General features: G+C 43.5%; 1 protein-coding gene across 4 annotated transcripts; it reads right to left on the bottom strand.

The window, feature by feature from the left end:
• Positions 1-256: 256 nt before the first annotated feature.
• On the bottom strand, positions 257-18,302 carry LOC146372074 (plasminogen-like). Of its 4 annotated transcripts, XM_084953626.1 has the most exons (14): positions 18,153-18,293; positions 14,358-14,493; positions 10,948-11,054; positions 10,522-10,636; positions 10,298-10,437; positions 6,782-6,896; positions 6,559-6,698; positions 5,431-5,545; positions 5,208-5,347; positions 4,080-4,194; positions 3,857-3,996; positions 2,729-2,843; positions 2,505-2,645; positions 257-1,273 (listed from the first exon to the last, which is right to left on the bottom strand). In XM_084953626.1, the coding sequence occupies exons 1-13, from the start codon at positions 18,199-18,201 to the stop codon at positions 2,603-2,605; spliced, it is 1,470 nt and encodes a 489-aa protein (XP_084809752.1). In that variant the 5' UTR covers positions 18,202-18,293; the 3' UTR covers positions 257-1,273; positions 2,505-2,602. The 4 variants fall into 4 exon arrangements, with proteins under 4 accessions (XP_084809752.1, XP_084809755.1, XP_084809754.1 ...); XM_084953629.1 differs by lacking the exon at positions 257-1,273 and having other exon boundaries at positions 2,510-2,645; positions 3,857-3,983; positions 18,153-18,298; XM_084953628.1 differs by lacking the exons at positions 257-1,273; positions 2,505-2,645 and adding an exon at positions 3,017-3,211 and having other exon boundaries at positions 2,732-2,843; positions 3,857-3,983; positions 18,153-18,302.
• Between the last annotated feature and the right edge of the window lie 141 nt (positions 18,303-18,443).

Raw genomic sequence — 18,443 nt, 5'->3', positions numbered from 1 at the left:
TGCACGTTAGCATTGTGTTTGGGCTGAGCAGAGACGGGAGACACAAACAGAGCCTTGTGTTTGTGCCCGAGGGGACAGGGGCGGTAGTTACATCGCAACAGCAGTAGCACACGAAAAGAGCAGGAGGGAGAGAGAGAGAATGAAAGAAACAACAAGAGACAACATCGTCACATTAGAAAGTTATGTTAAAGAAAATGAGTGACACCAAGAAAAGAAGCAAAATCTGTAACCATTTCAATTTTATTGACAATAGAAATGCTTTTATAACATAATAAATAGAATCTTTTTTAAATCAGAACAGATAAATAACTGTATAGCCACTTTTTATTTCACTCAAAATCATCTTGTATAAAGTGTGATTTCCTTATTTTGTTTAACTTGTATTTTTCTTCTCTAGCAGACTTTGTGATTTTCATGCACTATTTAATGTGTATTGTTACGGATTCAAATATTGGGGATGGATACAAGAGGAAAAACCAAAATAACAACACTGGTCCGGCCGGGTTGAGTCAAACGATGATTTTAATGATCACACGCGTGGGAGATGGACACCGTACGCAGACAGCATCAGATCTCAAAATGGTGGAGCATTGATCAAACTCTTATAGCCTCTAGTGGCCCCCACCTAATCATAAAAGCCTAAACATTCACATTCTTTCTCTCACACAGCGCCTAAGCTACGACTTTGGCTCCCTGTTTATCTGCTCCTGCTGAGATGGGGCAGAAAAGCTCTCCAGTATGTTCTGTTCTCTTCTAATCAGACAAATAAGGCGATGACTTTCTGCGAACAGTATTTCTTATAACTCAGCAGTATAATGCATCATAAAACAATATTATTCATTCACAATAAATCAGCAGTCTAATGTAATGCAAATCAGTTTAACAAATATAATAGTTATCACCTTCTTCTAATTCAGGAGAATAATGCAAACTAAAACTACATAATAATTCACAATCTTTAATTAGGGGTCTAACATGGCATAAAATAATATTATAATCCCACAGTATCCATACTTAATAAAAAATACTTGATAAAAACGTTCACGTCAGAACAGAACACAGTATAGATGTTAAGACATCCTCAACAACCGCATTACGGATGATAGCTTTTAGTTGGCTTTGATGGTTGCATCGATCCAGTCCACAAACTTAGAAACTTGAGTGTAGACACTGGCTGTCCTGCCCAACGTACATCACACTCAGCCCATGTTGTGACACCCTGAAGGACAAATCTGTTCTGCTCATAACAAACCAGAGGACCACCTCTGTCACCCTACAGGGAGGAAACACAAAATAGATATTAGATAGGGGATACTTTACTATTTTACTAACACAGCTCTTTTTGATGGTGTTTAGGTTAACTGATGCTAAAACCAAGCTAAGAAAGTGTCAGAGTCTGCGTGTGGAGAGAGGAGAGCGGACCCAAACGCAGACAAAATGAAGCGTGGAACTTAACTAGATTTTAACGAAACGTGAGCTGTTTATTGTGGCTGTTAAAAAGGTGCAAAACAAACCTAAAGTGGAAAAACTAAACATAAACATGAAAACCTGGTGTGGATGGGTGGATACCAGGAAACAGGGCGTGAACACAACAGACAACCTAACAATGGATGTATGACAACAGATCACATAGATACACACAAGGGTGACAAGGGAAGTGGAAACACACGGGGAACACAGCTGAAACAGATGAACATGACGCCACAGGGGAAGAAAAATTAAACAAATTAGACTGTCAAAATAGAACAGAAAATACAGAGGTGCAGACTTAAGACACACGACCTTGACATAACATCAGGGAACAGGAGATGGGACACGGGTATAAGAAACAAATACAGAACATGACAGCGAGGGGGAGACAAGGAATGAGACACAAGGGGAAACATGTAAAGAAGAGGAGGAGACAAGACTGGGGACACGGGAAAGAAAGGGAACGAGAGCGACACAAAGGGAGACAAAGACATCACAGAGACGCACAAAGGGCGACGGGGACTTAAACACAGGGGACATGACAGACTCCCACACTAAAGACATGAAATTATAACCATCACATCATAATGAGGAAGACAGACATGGGGGGGACCTGAACAGACAACTAAATAGGCAAACAGAAAACTCAAACAGAACTAACAAATTAGAACATAATACTACAAAAAGGCATGAAACTCAAATACTGGGTCAAAAGACCCAGAACCATGACAGAAAGAGCAGAATATTGAAGGCTGACAGGTCTGAGTTCTGACAAAGTGAGAAGATGTCATTTTTTAGTCAATTGCAGTGTGTGAATTTATAAAAATTGGAACGTACATGTTCACTTTTCACAAGAACCAAGCTATACTTCTTTTGAGATTATTTACAAGGATAGAAACTGTTAAACAATGGAGAAGAAGGAGAGGGATTGTTTGGCCACTGGTTCAGAAAAACACAAGAGTAGTTAAGAGGAAAGAAATGTATGCATATGGGTTGTTGACAATGGCCATAATTAGATGAATTATGAATCCTACCAGAGCAACTAGGTACGTTGCAGTGCTCCCAGCGGGCATTAGGATCCGTAGTGTAACACCACGGTCCATTGCTGTCCCCATCAGGGTTTCTGCAGAAGTTAGTAGTAAAGCTCTGCTTGTGGGTGGCTCTGTGGCGTGAAACTGCAGCAGAAACATTAAGAACAAATCTCAAAAAGGCATAAAAGGATATGAAATGATGATGCAAATCAAATGCAAACACATACTTTGGCCTGTGTGGGTAGCTTGAGTCCCATCTTTGACAGATCTTTCCTGAGTTTGTTCTGGACTTTGTTCCTCTGTAATCTCTTCCTATTCCATTTACACACTCCAGAAGATATGCTAGAAAAGAAAAGAAATAGATTTATTGATGTTTATCACAAATTTCTTAATGTAAATTATTTATCTGATCCGAATTTTGTGATGTTTTATGAAACTAAATTAAATTACAGCAGTGTTTATCTTTCAGGTGAAGCTGTTTTCAGTGGCGGAGATTTTTCCTCTGTAATTCTCACCATTTCAGACCAGACATTCCTCTGGCCAAACTTCTCACCCTATCTCTAAGGGAGAGGACAGCAACCCTTCGGAGGAAGCCCGTTTCCGCCGCTTGTATTCGCGATCTCGTTCTTTCAGTCACTACCAACCCGTGACCATAGGTGAGGGTAGGGGCGTAGATCGACCGGTAAATTGAGAGCTTCGCTTAATCCTCTCTAGGCAGACGTTACAGATTTGCAACAGTTAAGAACTAACAACCTGATTACCCCACATACATATTTTATGAGGTTTTTTTTACTCAGAAGTACCACTGCAGGACTTGGTTGTGCATTAGCAACAAAAAACTTAATTTGGGCCTGAGAGGGTTAAGTCCCATCTCTCTTCATCACAACAGACCGGTACAGCGGCCGCATCACTGCAGCCGCTGCACCAAATGGTGATTGTTGAAAGAGAAATGACTGCTAGAGCAGCGGTCCCCAACCTTTTTTGCGCCACGGACCGGTTTATGCTCGACAATATTTTCACGGACCGGCCTTTAAGGTGTTGCGGATAAATACAACAAAATAAAACTAGTACCGGTACCGAAAAAAAGAAGATTTATTCATAACACACGTGAAAAGACCCAGGAAAACCGAGTTAACCATAAAAACGATAACAAAATAACGCTGAAAACCGATAAAAACCCTCAAAACCATACATTTCACACCTTAGCCTCAACTCTCGCGGCCCGGTACCAAACGACTCACGGACCGGTACCGGTCCGAGGCCCGGGGGTTGGGGACCGCTGTGCTAGAGGACAATTAGACATGTATGTCAGTTGAACTAAATAAAACAAACACAATGACATGTATGAATCTTACCAGAGCAGCTGGGTATGTTGCAGTACTCCCAGCGGGCGTTAGGATCAGTGGTGTAACACCACGGTCCATTGCTGTCCATATCAGGGTTTCTGCAGAAGTTGGACTCCAGATCTGCTTGTGGGTGGCTCTGTGGCGTGAAACTCAGGAGAGACATTATAAAAACTTTTCACAAAGGCATAAAAGGATATGAAATGATGATGTAAAATCAAATGCAAACACATACTTTGGCCTGTGTGGGTAGCTTGAGTCCCATCTTTGACAGATCTTTCCTGAGTTTGTTCTGGACTTTGTTCCTCTGTAATCTCTTCCTATTCCATTTACACACTCCAGAAGATATGCTAGAAAAGAAAAGAAATAGATTTATTGATGTTTATCACAAATTTCTTAATGTAAATTATTTATCTGATCCGAATTTTGTGATGTTTTATGAAACTAAATTAAATTACAGCAGTGTTTATCTTTCAGGTGAAGCTGTTTTCAGTGGCGGAGATTTTTCCTCTGTAATTCTCACCATTTCAGACCAGACATTCCTCTGGCCAAACTTCTCACCCTATCTCTAAGGGAGAGGACAGCAACCCTTCGGAGGAAGCCCATTTCCGCCGCTTGTATTCGCGATCTCGTTCTTTCAGTCACTACCATCCCGTGACCATAGGTGAGGGTAGGGGCGTAGATCGACCGGTAAATTGAGAGCTTCGCTTAATCCTCTCCAGGCAGACGTTACAGATTTGCAACAGTTAAGAACTAACAACCTGATTACCCCACATACATATTTTATGAGGTTTTTTTTACTCAGAAGTACCACTGCAGGACTTGGTTGTGCATTAGCAACAAAAAACTTAATTTGGGCCTGAGAGGGTTAAGTCCCATCTCTCTTCATCACAACAGACCGGTACAGCGGCCGCATCACTGCAGCCGCTGCACCAAATGGTGATTGTTGAAAGAGAAATGGCTGCTAGAGCAGCGGTCCCCAACCTTTTTTGCGCCACGGACCGGTTTATGCTCGACAATATTTTCACGGACCGGCCTTTAAGGTGTCGCGGATAAATACAACAAAATAAAACTAGTACCGGTACCGAAAAAAAGAAGATTTATTCATAACACACGTGAAAAGACCCAGGAAAACCGAGTTAACCATAAAAACGATAACAAAATAACGCTGAAAACCGATAAAAACCCTCAAAACCATACATTTCACACCTTAGCCTCAACTCTCGCGGCCCGGTACCAAACGACTCACGGACCGGTACCGGTCCGAGGCCCGGGGGTTGGGGACCGCTGTGCTAGAGGACAATTAGACATGTATGTCAGTTGAACTAAATAAAACAAACACAATGACATGTATGAATCTTACCAGAGCAGCTGGGTATGTTGCAGTACTCCCAGCGGGCGTTAGGATCAGTGGTGTAACACCACGGTCCATTGCTGTCCATATCAGGGTTTCTGCAGAAGTTGGACTCCAGATCTGCTTGTGGGTGGCTCTGTGGCGTGAAACTCAGGAGAGACATTATAAAAACTTTTCACAAAGGCATTAAAGGATATGAAATGATGATGTAAAATCAAATGCAAACACATACTTTGGCCTGTGTGGGTAGCTTGAGTCCCATCTTTGACAGATCTTTCCTGAGTTTGTTCTGGACTTTGTTCCTCTGTAATCTCTTCCTATTCCATTTACACACTCCAGAAGATATGCTAGAAAAGAAAAGAAATAGATTTATTGATGTTTATCACAAATTTCTTAATGTAAATTATTTATCTGATCCGAATTTTGTGATGTTTTATGAAACTAAATTAAATTACAGCAGTGTTTATCTTTCAGGTGAAGCTGTTTTCAGTGGCGGAGATTTTTCCTCTGTAATTCTCACCATTTCAGACCAGACATTCCTCTGGCCAAACTTCTCACCCTATCTCTAAGGGAGAGGACAGCAACCCTTCGGAGGAAGCCCATTTCCGCCGCTTGTATTCGCGATCTCGTTCTTTCAGTCACTACCATCCCGTGACCATAGGTGAGGGTAGGGGCGTAGATCGACCGGTAAATTGAGAGCTTCGCTTAATCCTCTCCAGGCAGACGTTACAGATTTGCAACAGTTAAGAACTAACAACCTGATTACCCCACATACATATTTTATGAGGTTTTTTTTACTCAGAAGTACCACTGCAGGACTTGGTTGTGCATTAGCAACAAAAAACTTAATTTGGGCCTGAGAGGGTTAAGTCCCATCTCTCTTCATCACAACAGACCGGTACAGCGGCCGCATCACTGCAGCCGCTGCACCAAATGGTGATTGTTGAAAGAGAAATGGCTGCTAGAGCAGCGGTCCCCAACCTTTTTTGCGCCACGGACCGGTTTATGCTCGACAATATTTTCACGGACCGGCCTTTAAGGTGTCGCGGATAAATACAACAAAATAAAACTAGTACCGGTACCGAAAAAAAGAAGATTTATTCATAACACACGTGAAAAGACCCAGGAAAACCGAGTTAACCATAAAAACGATAACAAAATAACGCTGAAAACCGATAAAAACCCTCAAAACCATACATTTCACACCTTAGCCTCAACTCTCGCGGCCCGGTACCAAACGACTCACGGACCGGTACCGGTCCGAGGCCCGGGGGTTGGGGACCGCTGTGCTAGAGGACAATTAGACATGTATGTCAGTTGAACTAAATAAAACAAACACAATGACATGTATGAATCTTACCAGAGCAGCTGGGTATGTTGCAGTACTCCCAGCGGGCGTTAGGATCAGTGGTGTAACACCACGGTCCATTGCTGTCCATATCAGGGTTTCTGCAGAAGTTGGACTCCAGATCTGCTTGTGGGTGGCTCTGTGGCGTGAAACTCAGGAGAGACATTATAAAAACTTTTCACAAAGGCATTAAAGGATATGAAATGATGATGTAAAATCAAATGCAAACACATACTTTGGCCTGTGTGGGTAGCTTGAGTCCCATCTTTGACAGATCTTTCCTGAGTTTGTTCTGGACTTTGTTCCTCTGTAATCTCTTCCTATTCCATTTACACACTCCAGAAGATAGTCTAGAAAAGAAAAGAAAGAAAAATAGATTTATTGATGGTTATCACAAATTTCTTAATGTAAATTATTTATCTGATCTGAGTTCTGTGATGTTTTGTGAAACTAAATGAAATTACAGCAGTGTTTAACTTTCAGGTGAAGCTGTTTTCAGTGGTGGAGATTCTTCCTCTGTAATTCTCACCACTGCAGACCATACAGTGGTCTCTGGCCTGCTGTAGAGGAGGGGTAGCACAGTGAGCTCGAAGGAGCAGCACGGGGGGTGTGTTTGAAACAGGTATGCTGGGTCAGGTTAAATGACACTGCTATCTTTTGGGGGTTTTCCAGTGACAGCGGAGCACAAGGACGTGTGTGTGGCAGCAGCCTTGGAGTGACTGTTCCAGCGTGCAGAGCACCGAAACAACAGCATCTGCTGCCCACAGACAATAAAAGATAACAGAGCAAACTGCCAACTGTGTGTGTGCGTGGGGTCCTTACCACAGTGGTGCTGAAATCTTGGTGCTATGTCGGACCCCCAGTCACTCCGCCCGTGGGCCAGGTGATGTCCGCACAGCAGGCGGCTGCGCAGGAGGAGCAGCTGGGGGTATTGCGGGACCACTTGGAGTGGGACACCGCTGTACTGCAGCGGCTGACGGGGGCGTCATCATCCCCCCCCCGCTGTCGGTGGCACTTTACCGGATGGTACCATTGGTATTTATAGAGACTTTTCACGCCACAATGCTGGGGTGCCGCTGTCTGGAGGAAGAGTGGGCACCACGGCTGTTGCCTCTGTTGTCGGGTGAAGCCCAGACAGCTGCCCTGAGCCTGCCTCCGGCGTCCCATGGAGTGTATTAAGATGTCTGTCAGGCGGAATTGGATCACCTTGGTCTTTCCCCGGAGGATTACCGGCAGCAGTTCCACGCTGGTCAGATGTCGGGAGGGGAGCGGCTGATAGCATGGGCAAGGCAGCTCGAAGACGAGGCGAGGTGGCTGTGTCCAGGGCCCATGGAGGAAGAAGCCCGTATGCTGGGCTTGGTGGTCATGGAGCAATTTGTGAAGGGGTTGCCCAACGCCACCACACATTGGGATCGCTACCCCAGCCCCATCGATCAGAACGCGGCAGTCACACTGGTGGAGGACCATCTGGCCGCTGGCCAGGAGCACACGCATCTGAGCAGCCAGCCTACAGGATGCCGACGACATTGAAGAAGGGGCCTCAGCATGGACAGGACAGAGTGAGCACCGGTGTGGAGCCCCAAGAACCTGTTTGCACCCCTGCTTCCTGCCAGAGACCCAGAAACGTTCGTTGCCGCCTCTGAGACCCCGGGGCCGGAGTGCTGAAAGTGCGGGTGGCTGGGGCACCTACGGCGGGAGTGTCCGATGATGGAGGTGGGCCAGGTGTTCCGCTTCGCTGGGGCTCTGGCCTTGGTGTCCACCTTGGTGGACACGGGCTGCACCCAGACCCTCGTCCACCGAAGCTTGGTTTTCCCCGGCTCATTGTTGGAGGCGGAGTGGGTGGAGGTAAAATGTGTGCATGGGGATGTTCACAGGTATCCCATAGTACCGCTGCTGCTAAAATTCCGGGGCAAAATGCATAGAGTAAAGGCTGTGGTTAGCCTGCGCCTGTTGCGTCCCCTGATTTTGGGTACAAATTGGCTGGGGTTTCATAGTTTGTTGGGGCAGTACATGGGGATGCGATTGTGACTGGTAGATGCGTGTAATGTCTGCATGGTGCTCAGTGGTGATGCGGGGTCGTCCGATGCTGACTTTGGGGGGGAGGAAGAAGTGGGTCCTTCTACGGAGGTCCTTCTGCCTCCTGTGTCACGCCCTATGGAAGATTTTCCACTGGAGCAGTCTCGTGATGACACCCTACACTCAGCCTATGACCAAGTGATAGATATTGATGGTCACCTGGTGTGCCCTGAAGCCATGCAGACTTACCTGCACTTCCAATTGCGGAACAATAGGCTGTATTGAGTGAGTTGCGACACTCACACTAACGAAATACACACCCATTGCAACCCCATGGCAGGGCACATGGGATGCAGGAAAACTCTGGAGCAAGTAATGGCCCGATTTTATTGGCAGGGCATCTGGGCAGACGTGCGCCGATGGTGCGTGTCATGCCCGGATTGCCAGATGGTGAGCCAGCCAGCCGTTCCAAAAGCACTTTTGCATCCATTACCCTTAATGGAGGTCCCATTCGAACGCATTGGTATGGACCTCATTGGGCCATTCCACCAGAGTGCACGCGGCTATCACTTTGTATTAGCTCTGGTGGACTATGCAACGTGATACCCGGAGGCAGTGCCACTGCGCACCATTTCTGCAAAGAGCCTGGCTCAGGCACTGTTTCAGGTCATCTCCCGAGTCTGTATTCCGAAAGAAATACTGACTGACCAGGGCACGTCGTTCTTGTCTCGCATACTCAAAGAGCTGTATGAATTACTGGGCATTAAATCTGTTTGGACCAGCATCTACCACCCTCAGACTTCACCCTCAGAGAAGACAGCAGCGATCGCATCCTGCCTGCGCCCCTAGACCAAAATGGAGGTGAGACGGTTCCCTGGGCTGGCCGGCTATTATGGCCAATTTGTGCCAGGGTTTGCGGACCTGACCAGCCCCTTGATCGATCTCACCCGAAAGGGTGCTCCAGATCTGGTCCAGTGGACAGGACAGTGCCAGGCAGCGTTTGTGCGGGTGAAACAGGCTCTCGGTGGGGAGCTGTTGCTATACACACCTAATTTCTCTCTCCCTTTTCTCCTGCAGACAGATGCCTCGAACAGAGGGCTGGGGGCCGTTTTGTCCCAGCAGGTAGAGGGAGTCGACCGACCGGTTGGTACATCAGCTGGAAGCTAATGGACCGAGAAACCTGGTACAGCACTGTGGAAAGGGAGTGCCTAGCGACCCGGTGGGCAGTTGACTCCCTTCGTTACCAGCTCCCGGGATGCCCATTCACCCTCTGCTCAGACCATGCCCCGCTGCAGTGGCTCCACCGCATGAAGGATGCCAACGCCCAGATCACCCAGTGGTATCTGGCCTTGCAGCCTTTTAAGTTAAGTTTTTCAGAGTATTGTGTAGTGCCTATATTTCACATATTAGCTACATTAAATACCAAACCAAATGGCAAGTGTTGAAAGAGAAATGGCTGTTAGAGGACAATTACACATGTATGTCAGCTGAACAAAACAAAACAAACACAATGACATGTATGAATCTTACCAAAGCAGCTGGGTACGTTGCAGAAAAGAAAAGAAAAGAAAATGACTAGAAATAGATTTATTGATGTTTATCACATATTTCTTAATATAAATTATTTATCTGGTCCGAGTTCTGTGATGTTTTATGAAACTAAAACTAAAGACATTCCTCTGTGAAGGAAAACACTGATTTATCTCAAATATCATGGCCATGCATGATAACTTACCAAAGCAGCTGGGTATGTTGCAGTACTCCCAGCGGGTGTTAGGATCAGTAGTGTAACACCACGGTCCATTGCTGTCCCCATCAGGGTTTCTGCAGAAGTTATACTCCAGATCTGCTTGTGGGTGGCTCTGCGGCTTGAAACTGCAGCAGAAACATTTCAAAAAATTTTCACTAAGACATAAAAGGATATCAAATGATGATGCAAAATCAAATGCAAACACACACGTTGGCCTGTGTGGGTAGCTTGAGTCCCATCTTTGACAGATCTTTCCTGAGTTTGTTCTGGACTTTGTTCCTCTGTAATCTCTTCCTATTCCATTTACACACTCCAGAAGATATGCTAAAAGAAAAGGAAAGAAAAGACTAGAAATAGATTTATTGATGTTTATCACACATTTCCTATAGTAAATAATTTATCTGATCCGAGTTCTGTGATGTTTTACAAAACTAAATTAAGCTGTGTTTATAGACTCAGTACCTTACTCATAATGACACATATGCTAAACATTAACTACAATGTCAACAAAAAACATTGGAAACAAAAAACATGTAAACTAGAAAAGACTAGTCACTGTAGCCGACAGAAAGGACAACATGAAAACAGAGGCTTTAGTGTTAGTATTATTCATAGAGAAAAATGAGGATCGTTACCATTTCTTTCATATAAAGCTATGGTGCTACTGCGAAAGACACTGTCTGTTTTGGAGTTTGCCGCTGCTGTCCAACACTCCTGGTCCTTTTCATTATAGATAAAAGACCTGTGTGTAAAAAAAAAAATTAAAAAATTGTTGTTTCCGTTAGGTTTTGAGGTGGCCAATGGAACAACGCATACATGGACAAGGATTGATAATATGGTATTAATAGAAAACTACTATGCCAGCTAACCCACTAAGACAGATAAAATCAAATCACTTTTATTGTTACATCACATGTGTGCAAGTTTAACAAGCAACAGTAGTGTGCAAAATACAAGAAACATAAGCTGCGAGCCAAATATAAGAACAGGAATGTGAGAATTATAAGAATAAATATATGTATAAATATAAGAATCTATGCACATTAATAAATATTTATACCATACACATATATATATATATATATATATATATATATATATATATTAGGGGTGCAACAATACTCGTATCGATATTGAACCGTTCGATACAGTGCTTTCGGTTCGGTACGCATATGTATCGAACAATACAACATTTTTTATTTATTTTATCAACTTTTCTTCTGACGATGCTGTCTGTGTTGAGCGCTCAGTGGATCTGCGTTCGACTACTCCGCCTAGGCTGCACTGTCGAGTGCAGATCCACTGAGCGCAGCGCAAGCTAGCAAGACAGAAGCAAAGCTCGTTGCAACATGGCAACTGCCTCAACGCTACCCGAAATTTAACCTCCCCCACCCTCATTCAGATCTGGCGTTTGGAACTATCTTGGTTTTCATGTGAAGCATGACCCTGATGGACAAAAGTAAAACAGTATGTTAGATGTGCCACGCAATGCTCAATTGGTGGGAACTAGTGCGTTAGCGCAGTTAGCTTGTTAACGTGTTGACGCCGTCCAGCCCCAAGCACGGGGCGATCCGCGGTAACTCGTTAACGGAGATTTGCTGTGTTATGGCGTTAATGTCATTTTAACGAGATTAACGCTGACAGCACTAGTGGGAACACAACAAATATGACTGCACATTTATGCCGACATAATCCTAGTGCAAAGACAAGTAGAAGCAGACAAAAACAACAAGCACGCATGCTACAAACTTTATCATTTAGACAGCCGTTAGCACATGATTCTTCTTATGGGGACCTGATATATTTAATATGCTGCTTAGAATATAGCCCAGAAGAAGCGTATAGTATAGCTTTTATTTTGGAAAGAGCTATTTCTCTGTAATAAACTCTTTTTTCCAAAGATGAGTGATTCCTCGATCAGATAGATTTATTTTTTTTATTTTGTTGTTTCAGCCACATTAAATTTAAAAACTGTACTTTTGAGTTAAAATATATATTTATAATTGCAATAAATGATAAATTAAAAAGGCATGAACATTTTTATGTATCGAAAAAATATCGAACCGTGTCACCAAAGTATCGAACCGAACCGTGAATTTTGTGTATTGTTGCACCCCTAATATATATATATATATATATATATATATATATATATATATATATATATATAGTCATCAGTATGAATATTGTGCAAAAGAAATGGCATATATGTACAATATGGAGTGCATATATGTACAATATGGAGTGCGTAAATGTCAACATTTTGTTCGCGTGAACAGACCATGTGAGATCCTCCACCAGATATACACCTAAGAAACGGAAGCTGCTCACTCTCTCCACAGCTGCAATGTTGATGGTGATGGGGGTGTGTGCTTCTCTACACCTCAGGAAGTCCACTGTCAACTCCTTTGTCTTCGTGATGTTGACTCTCTTGGCACCAGTGTGTCAGGGCGCTGATCTCCTTCCTCTAAGCCGTCTCATCACCTCTGGTGATAAGACCCACCACTGTTGTGTCGTCCACAAATTTCACAATGATGTTGGAGTTGCTAGTGGCCGTGCAGTTGTAGGTGTAGTGTGAGTACAGGCGAGGGCTTAGTACACACACCGACTGGCCGAATGGGGCGCGTAGGAGGGCTTTGTACGCATCCAGGAAGGAGGTGTAACAGTGGTCAAGCAGCCGCTCTCCTCGTGTTATGAAGTAAATGTGTTGGTGGAGTTTTGGTAAAACTTTCTTCAGGTTTCCTTTGTTAAAGTCCCCGGTTGTGATAAATGCCATCTCTGGGTGCATGGTTTTCTGGCTGCTAATCGCACTGTACAGTCCCATCATTGGCCAGTCAGCCTCGGCTTGTGGGGGAATGTAAACAGCCGTAATAATGACTGCTGTAAATTCCCTCGGTAGCCAGAATGGCTGGCACTTAATGATCAAGTACTCATCAGGATTATACAGCTCATGTGGGAACTATGGATGAGGAGATAGCCAACATTCACAGTTACCAAGAAGCACCTAGTTGTTCAGTTTAATAACATCAAGAGAAGCTATTATCAAAGCTCGAGATCAAGAGTCTAAAGTACAATGGGAACAGCAGTGAGCAGTATGGAAATATTTAGCTAACCCTCGTAGAAGAGAGCAGTGAATCCTAACTAAATGTTGCCCAGCCACCTGCAATGGCAGATGCATCTACTGAATTGAGAAAATATGTAGCCAAGGTAGCCACCCAAGCAAACGCACGAGTCTCCTGGCTAACAGTCCCATCAGAGGAAATGCTTGCAGATGTAAACAACTGAACAATACTGAAAGAACATCTGTGAGAAAGAGGTGCCACACCAATGCCAAGTGGCTGGTGGACTTAGAATAAGACCAGACCACAGCAACCTTCCATAGAAACACGGAAGCTCCTCTCTCAAGCATCATAGCAACTATACTGAGTAGAAACATGCGTCAATACACAAGAATAGCTCAGAAAGGCATTGGAAATACAACAGACAGCAGAAGCATCAGCTCCTTGTTTATAGAGCTGCAACACAGGACTTTACAACTACGCAGACCACGCTGAGCACCGCCTAGATTGACAACCTACAATTCAATTCTTCACACATCTATATTAGAGTGCCTGGACTATACAAGGCATAATGGTAGGAATAAGATCCCACTTATTGATCCATAAGCCTTACTGGTCATCAGATTCCCAGTGTGAACAATAAAGAAAGAAAGGAAAGAGTGTATGGGTTAGTGAGTGTCAGAGCCACAATTTGAATCATGGAGCATCGACAAAAACAGCTGAAGATAGATGATGATAAGGAACAATTGTGATAGATGTGGCAATCCCAGTGCAGAGCAACATCAGGAAGAACGAGCACAAGGAAACAGAAAACTACCAGGAGCTAAAGGAACAACTGGAGCAGATGTGGAGGGTAAAATGCGGCCCTATGGATAATGGCAGGACTAGGAGCTATAAATGGAAACATTTTTATTTGTATATACATACCGTTTGTATATACATGCAACATTTTGATTCACAGAACGAAATGTGAGATGTGAACTTACTTGCATGTGAAAGATGTTTCAGTGTTACATTTGGTGGCACAGTCAGCCACAGTATTAACTGAATACGTTCGTTTGTTCAGTGAGAGAATCCATGCACCTTCAGTTTTGGAGTAGCCCTCCACGTCATTGCCACCAACTGCAATCAGTCACATCCAAAAAAAAAAAACAATTACTTCATGTATTTCCTGGTCAGAAGTGACTGCCATAGGAAATGAATGGGAACCCAAAAGCTAAATTTTCCAATCTTTTATTTAGCAGACCAAGTATTGGATATGAGGAGTAAAGTGAAATACTTAGGTCATATCTTAAAAAATGATCTCTGTGATGATGATGATGCGAAACGCCAGCATTGTAAGTTGCACATGCAAGCTAATATAAGGCCACCTAAATTTTACATGTGCACAGACGATGTTAAAATAGCCATTTTCAAGCCTATTGTGCCTATGGCTCATTTGTGGTGTAATTATATCAAAGTCATAATGAAAAAAAAAACTGCTGGTGGCTTTTCAGGATGCATTTAAAATTTTCCTTAAACTTCCAAGATGGACATCTGCAAGTCAAATGTTTGTCGTGAGTAACGTCCCAGCTTTTCGTGCCTTACTGAGGAACTATATGTACAAATTTATGTGCTGTTTGAATGAGTCAAGAAATTCAATAGTAAGAGCTGTGACAGTTATAACACATGGCGACACAACTGTAGTTCAAGTTTTTATTGCAATAAGTGTCCTTATGTTTGTGAGTTTTGTCTTTGTTTTTTATAATATGGAGGAATTTTGTCTGAAATATATATATTTATACAAAAATTCCCCCTTCGCCCCTGTGGACTGTCTATCCTTCAAGCTCAGGTCCTCCATCAGAGCCTGGGAGCTTGAGAGTCCTGCGCAGTATCTTAGCTGTTTCTAGGACTGCACTCTTCTGGACAGAGATCTCCGATGTTGTTCCTGGGATCTGCTGGAGTCACTCGCCTAGCTTGGGAGTCACCGCACCTAGTGCTCCGATTACCACTGGGACCACTGGGACCTTCACCCTCCACATCTTCTTGAGCTCTTCCCTGAACCCTTGGTATTTCTCAAGTTTCTTGTGTTCCTTCTTCCTGCCAGCTACCATCTTGCACCCTGCTGTTATGTGCTGGATTGCCTCATGGGCATCTTTACACAGCCTGCACCTGGCATTTTGCTTGGTGTGGTAGACCCCAGCCTCTATGGATCTTGTGCTCAGAGCTTGTTCCTGTGCTGCCATGATTAGGGATGCATATCGTTTAGGTTTTATCCGATACCGGTGCCAAACTGGTACTTTTGAAACGGTGCCAGTGCTTAAACGGTGCTCGAACTGGTGGTTAAAGAATGGAGAACACAAACTTTGTCCAAAAACCTCTTATGTTTTTATTTTTAGCAGTCTCTTTTTTCTGCAAAATGATAACCAAGTTAGCCTTTTCTGTTGATACAACATGAAGGGAGTATCTGCCATCAAACAAGAAGACAGCCGCAACATTAAGCTAATCACCCAGAGAAGAACGGCTGCTACTGCCATCGTCATCCATCATCATTTCTGGTACACTGGCAGGGCTAGCGCCAGGACTCTCCTCGTCGATGTTGCTAACTCCGGGTCCGATAACAGGCACCACACCCGCAGTAGATGCGCTCGGTGTGAGGACTTGCAGCAAGCTATCAAATACGGTGCATTTCTCGGCTTTTAAAAAAACACTATGCGTCGCCAGGTGTTTCATCAGATTTGAGGTGTTACCTCCTTTGCACAGTATCAGCTTAAAGCACTTGTTGCAGGCTGCTGAGTTTGCATCTTTTGCTGTGAAGTCCAGCCAGACTTTTGACCGCTTCGCCTTGGGAGTTTTTAATCCTTGGAAAGGTAAAATGATTGGCTAGAATCCAAAGTGTATGACATCTCAGGGGGAAAAAAGCACCGAAATAAAGCACCGAAATGTGCGCTGCTTTTCGGTCTGGTTACTACCGTTTATGTCAGAACACCGGTACCCATCCGTAGCCATGATTAGTGCCTCTGTGCTGTCTTTCTTTGTGCAGCCACTGGTAGGATTTCTGGATGTCAGCCACCTCCTCTATCTGCTGGTGGTACATACAGTGCAAGAGCCTGTCCTTCCATTATGGTTCCTTCTCTTCCTCTTCTTTCTTGGGTTTCGGTGCTCAAGGTATTCAATGAACACGCGGATCTTGTTCTTACCATTGAGCTGACTCCTCTGCAGGTACTTGGTGGTTGCAGTTTTCCTAGCGGCCTCTTCATGGTTCCCATTTGCCTGTGGGATCCCCAGGTACGTGTAGCTGTCCTCTAAATCTGCAATGTTGCCTTGTGGTAGTTTGATCCCCTCAGTTCTGACTACCTTCCCTCTCTTCGTTATCATCTGACTACACTTCTCCATTCCGACTGACATTCCGATGTCATTGCTGTATATCCTGGTGGTGTGGATCAGTGAATCAATGTCTCATTCGCTCTTGACATACAGCTTGATGTCATCCATGTACAGGAGATGGCTGGCAACTGCTCCATTCCGTAGTCGGTATCCGTAGCCAGTCTTGTTAATGATCTCACTGAGGGGGTTCAGGCCTATGCTATGGGCTTGAAGTTGGCCTCTAGTGTTGTCCTCTACATTCCCATTGAGTTCCTGATGAAGGCTCCTAGGGCCCTGTTGATCTTGTATAGGTCTAGGCAATCCAGGAGGAAATTCCAGGACATATTTTAAGAAATCTGCTACTGCTAAATTTGGGGGATTAACAGTATCACAGGGAAACATAAGGGTGGAAGGGATCACAACCAGCACCTCAAAAGCTCAAAGATTCTTATTTTTTAGATCAATATAAAACACTTTTAGACTCCCACATCAAGAGTGCTGTTGGATTTCTCATCTGTTGTTATTAGATACATTTCATTACAAGTCTAGCAGTTCTCATAAGAGCAAAACACAAATGCTGTCAAGACTTATTTTTCCATCAAGATTTTTTTTCCTTTGCCACCTTGCACAGAAGTTAAGACAGCAGGTAAATAAAATATTTTACTGAACAGTTATCCAATATGAAGGCATATCAATGTATATTCAAGTAATTAATTAGAATTTCGACTTGTTTTAACACAACAGGCCGGTGTGTAAAAGTAGTTATTAAAAGCAGAGGAGATATTGTAGCGCTGTCCTTTTTGTTATGTACCCAAATGTTATATTTTTAAAGAAAGTATATATTCTTTGTCAATAAGCAGGTTTTGTCCAGTCAGTCAAGGTTGCTGATTAGAGGGTTTATCGGGAAATCGTGTAGCCAAACAATCCATTTTACGTCATCTGACTAAAAGCAACCAGTATACGGGCTCCAACATGGTTACCAAATCATCCAACACACTGTTTTAGGTCTTTATAAACTACACTACACAGAATTATCCTAAATTACTTTAACGTAAGCTTACATTTATCAAATTCCATTAATTATTCAAATCTAGACTAAAGGTATAGCTTTGAATGTGCTGATGTGGTCTGTCATGACCCATTTAGACCTGAGAGTGTGAGAAAAAATGTGTCTCTGTGCTTCTTATTTTGTTGAGTTATTTCTAGCATATGTAATGTAAAAGAAAGAAAAGTCTTAGTGTTATTGTTGCATTCTGCATTATAAGAATTTAGCACTTGAAACGCATCCATTATTACCATTTAAACTAAATGCTAAAAAAAAGAAGCCAACCCCCCCCCTTCACACCTTGTTTGCTTTTTTAAATGTAAGAAAACAGAGCTAAACAAATAAGAAGAAAAATCATCTTTACATGCCCTATAGTAGTTGTACTACTTACCAGTGGAGATCAAGGCTCCCAGGAGGAAAGCTGCTGTGTTCAGGCCCATGGTGAGACCCAAAAACTAGCAGTTCATCATCGACTAACTCAAAGAGACACCTCGTGGCATATTATTGGGCTTCTTTTAGCATGTTGGGGGGACAAATAGGGCAATTCAATTACTTGTTAATCATTGTCCCAACAAGGACAGCAAAAGCACTGCCGATCAAAATCCTTGTTTATGAGCGCCAGCAAAATCATTGCATCACAAAAAAAAGCACAGCGTTTCATTCTCAATTATGTGTTGCATAT

Source organism: Perissodus microlepis, chromosome 15 (assembly GCF_051167445.1).
Source record: "Perissodus microlepis isolate ML-2025 ecotype Zambia chromosome 15, ASM5116744v1, whole genome shotgun sequence".
Taxonomy (NCBI): Eukaryota; Metazoa; Chordata; class Actinopteri; order Cichliformes; family Cichlidae; genus Perissodus; species Perissodus microlepis.
The sequence above is the reverse complement of the archived record's forward strand: the minus strand, read 5'-3'. Positions and strand labels throughout refer to the sequence as shown.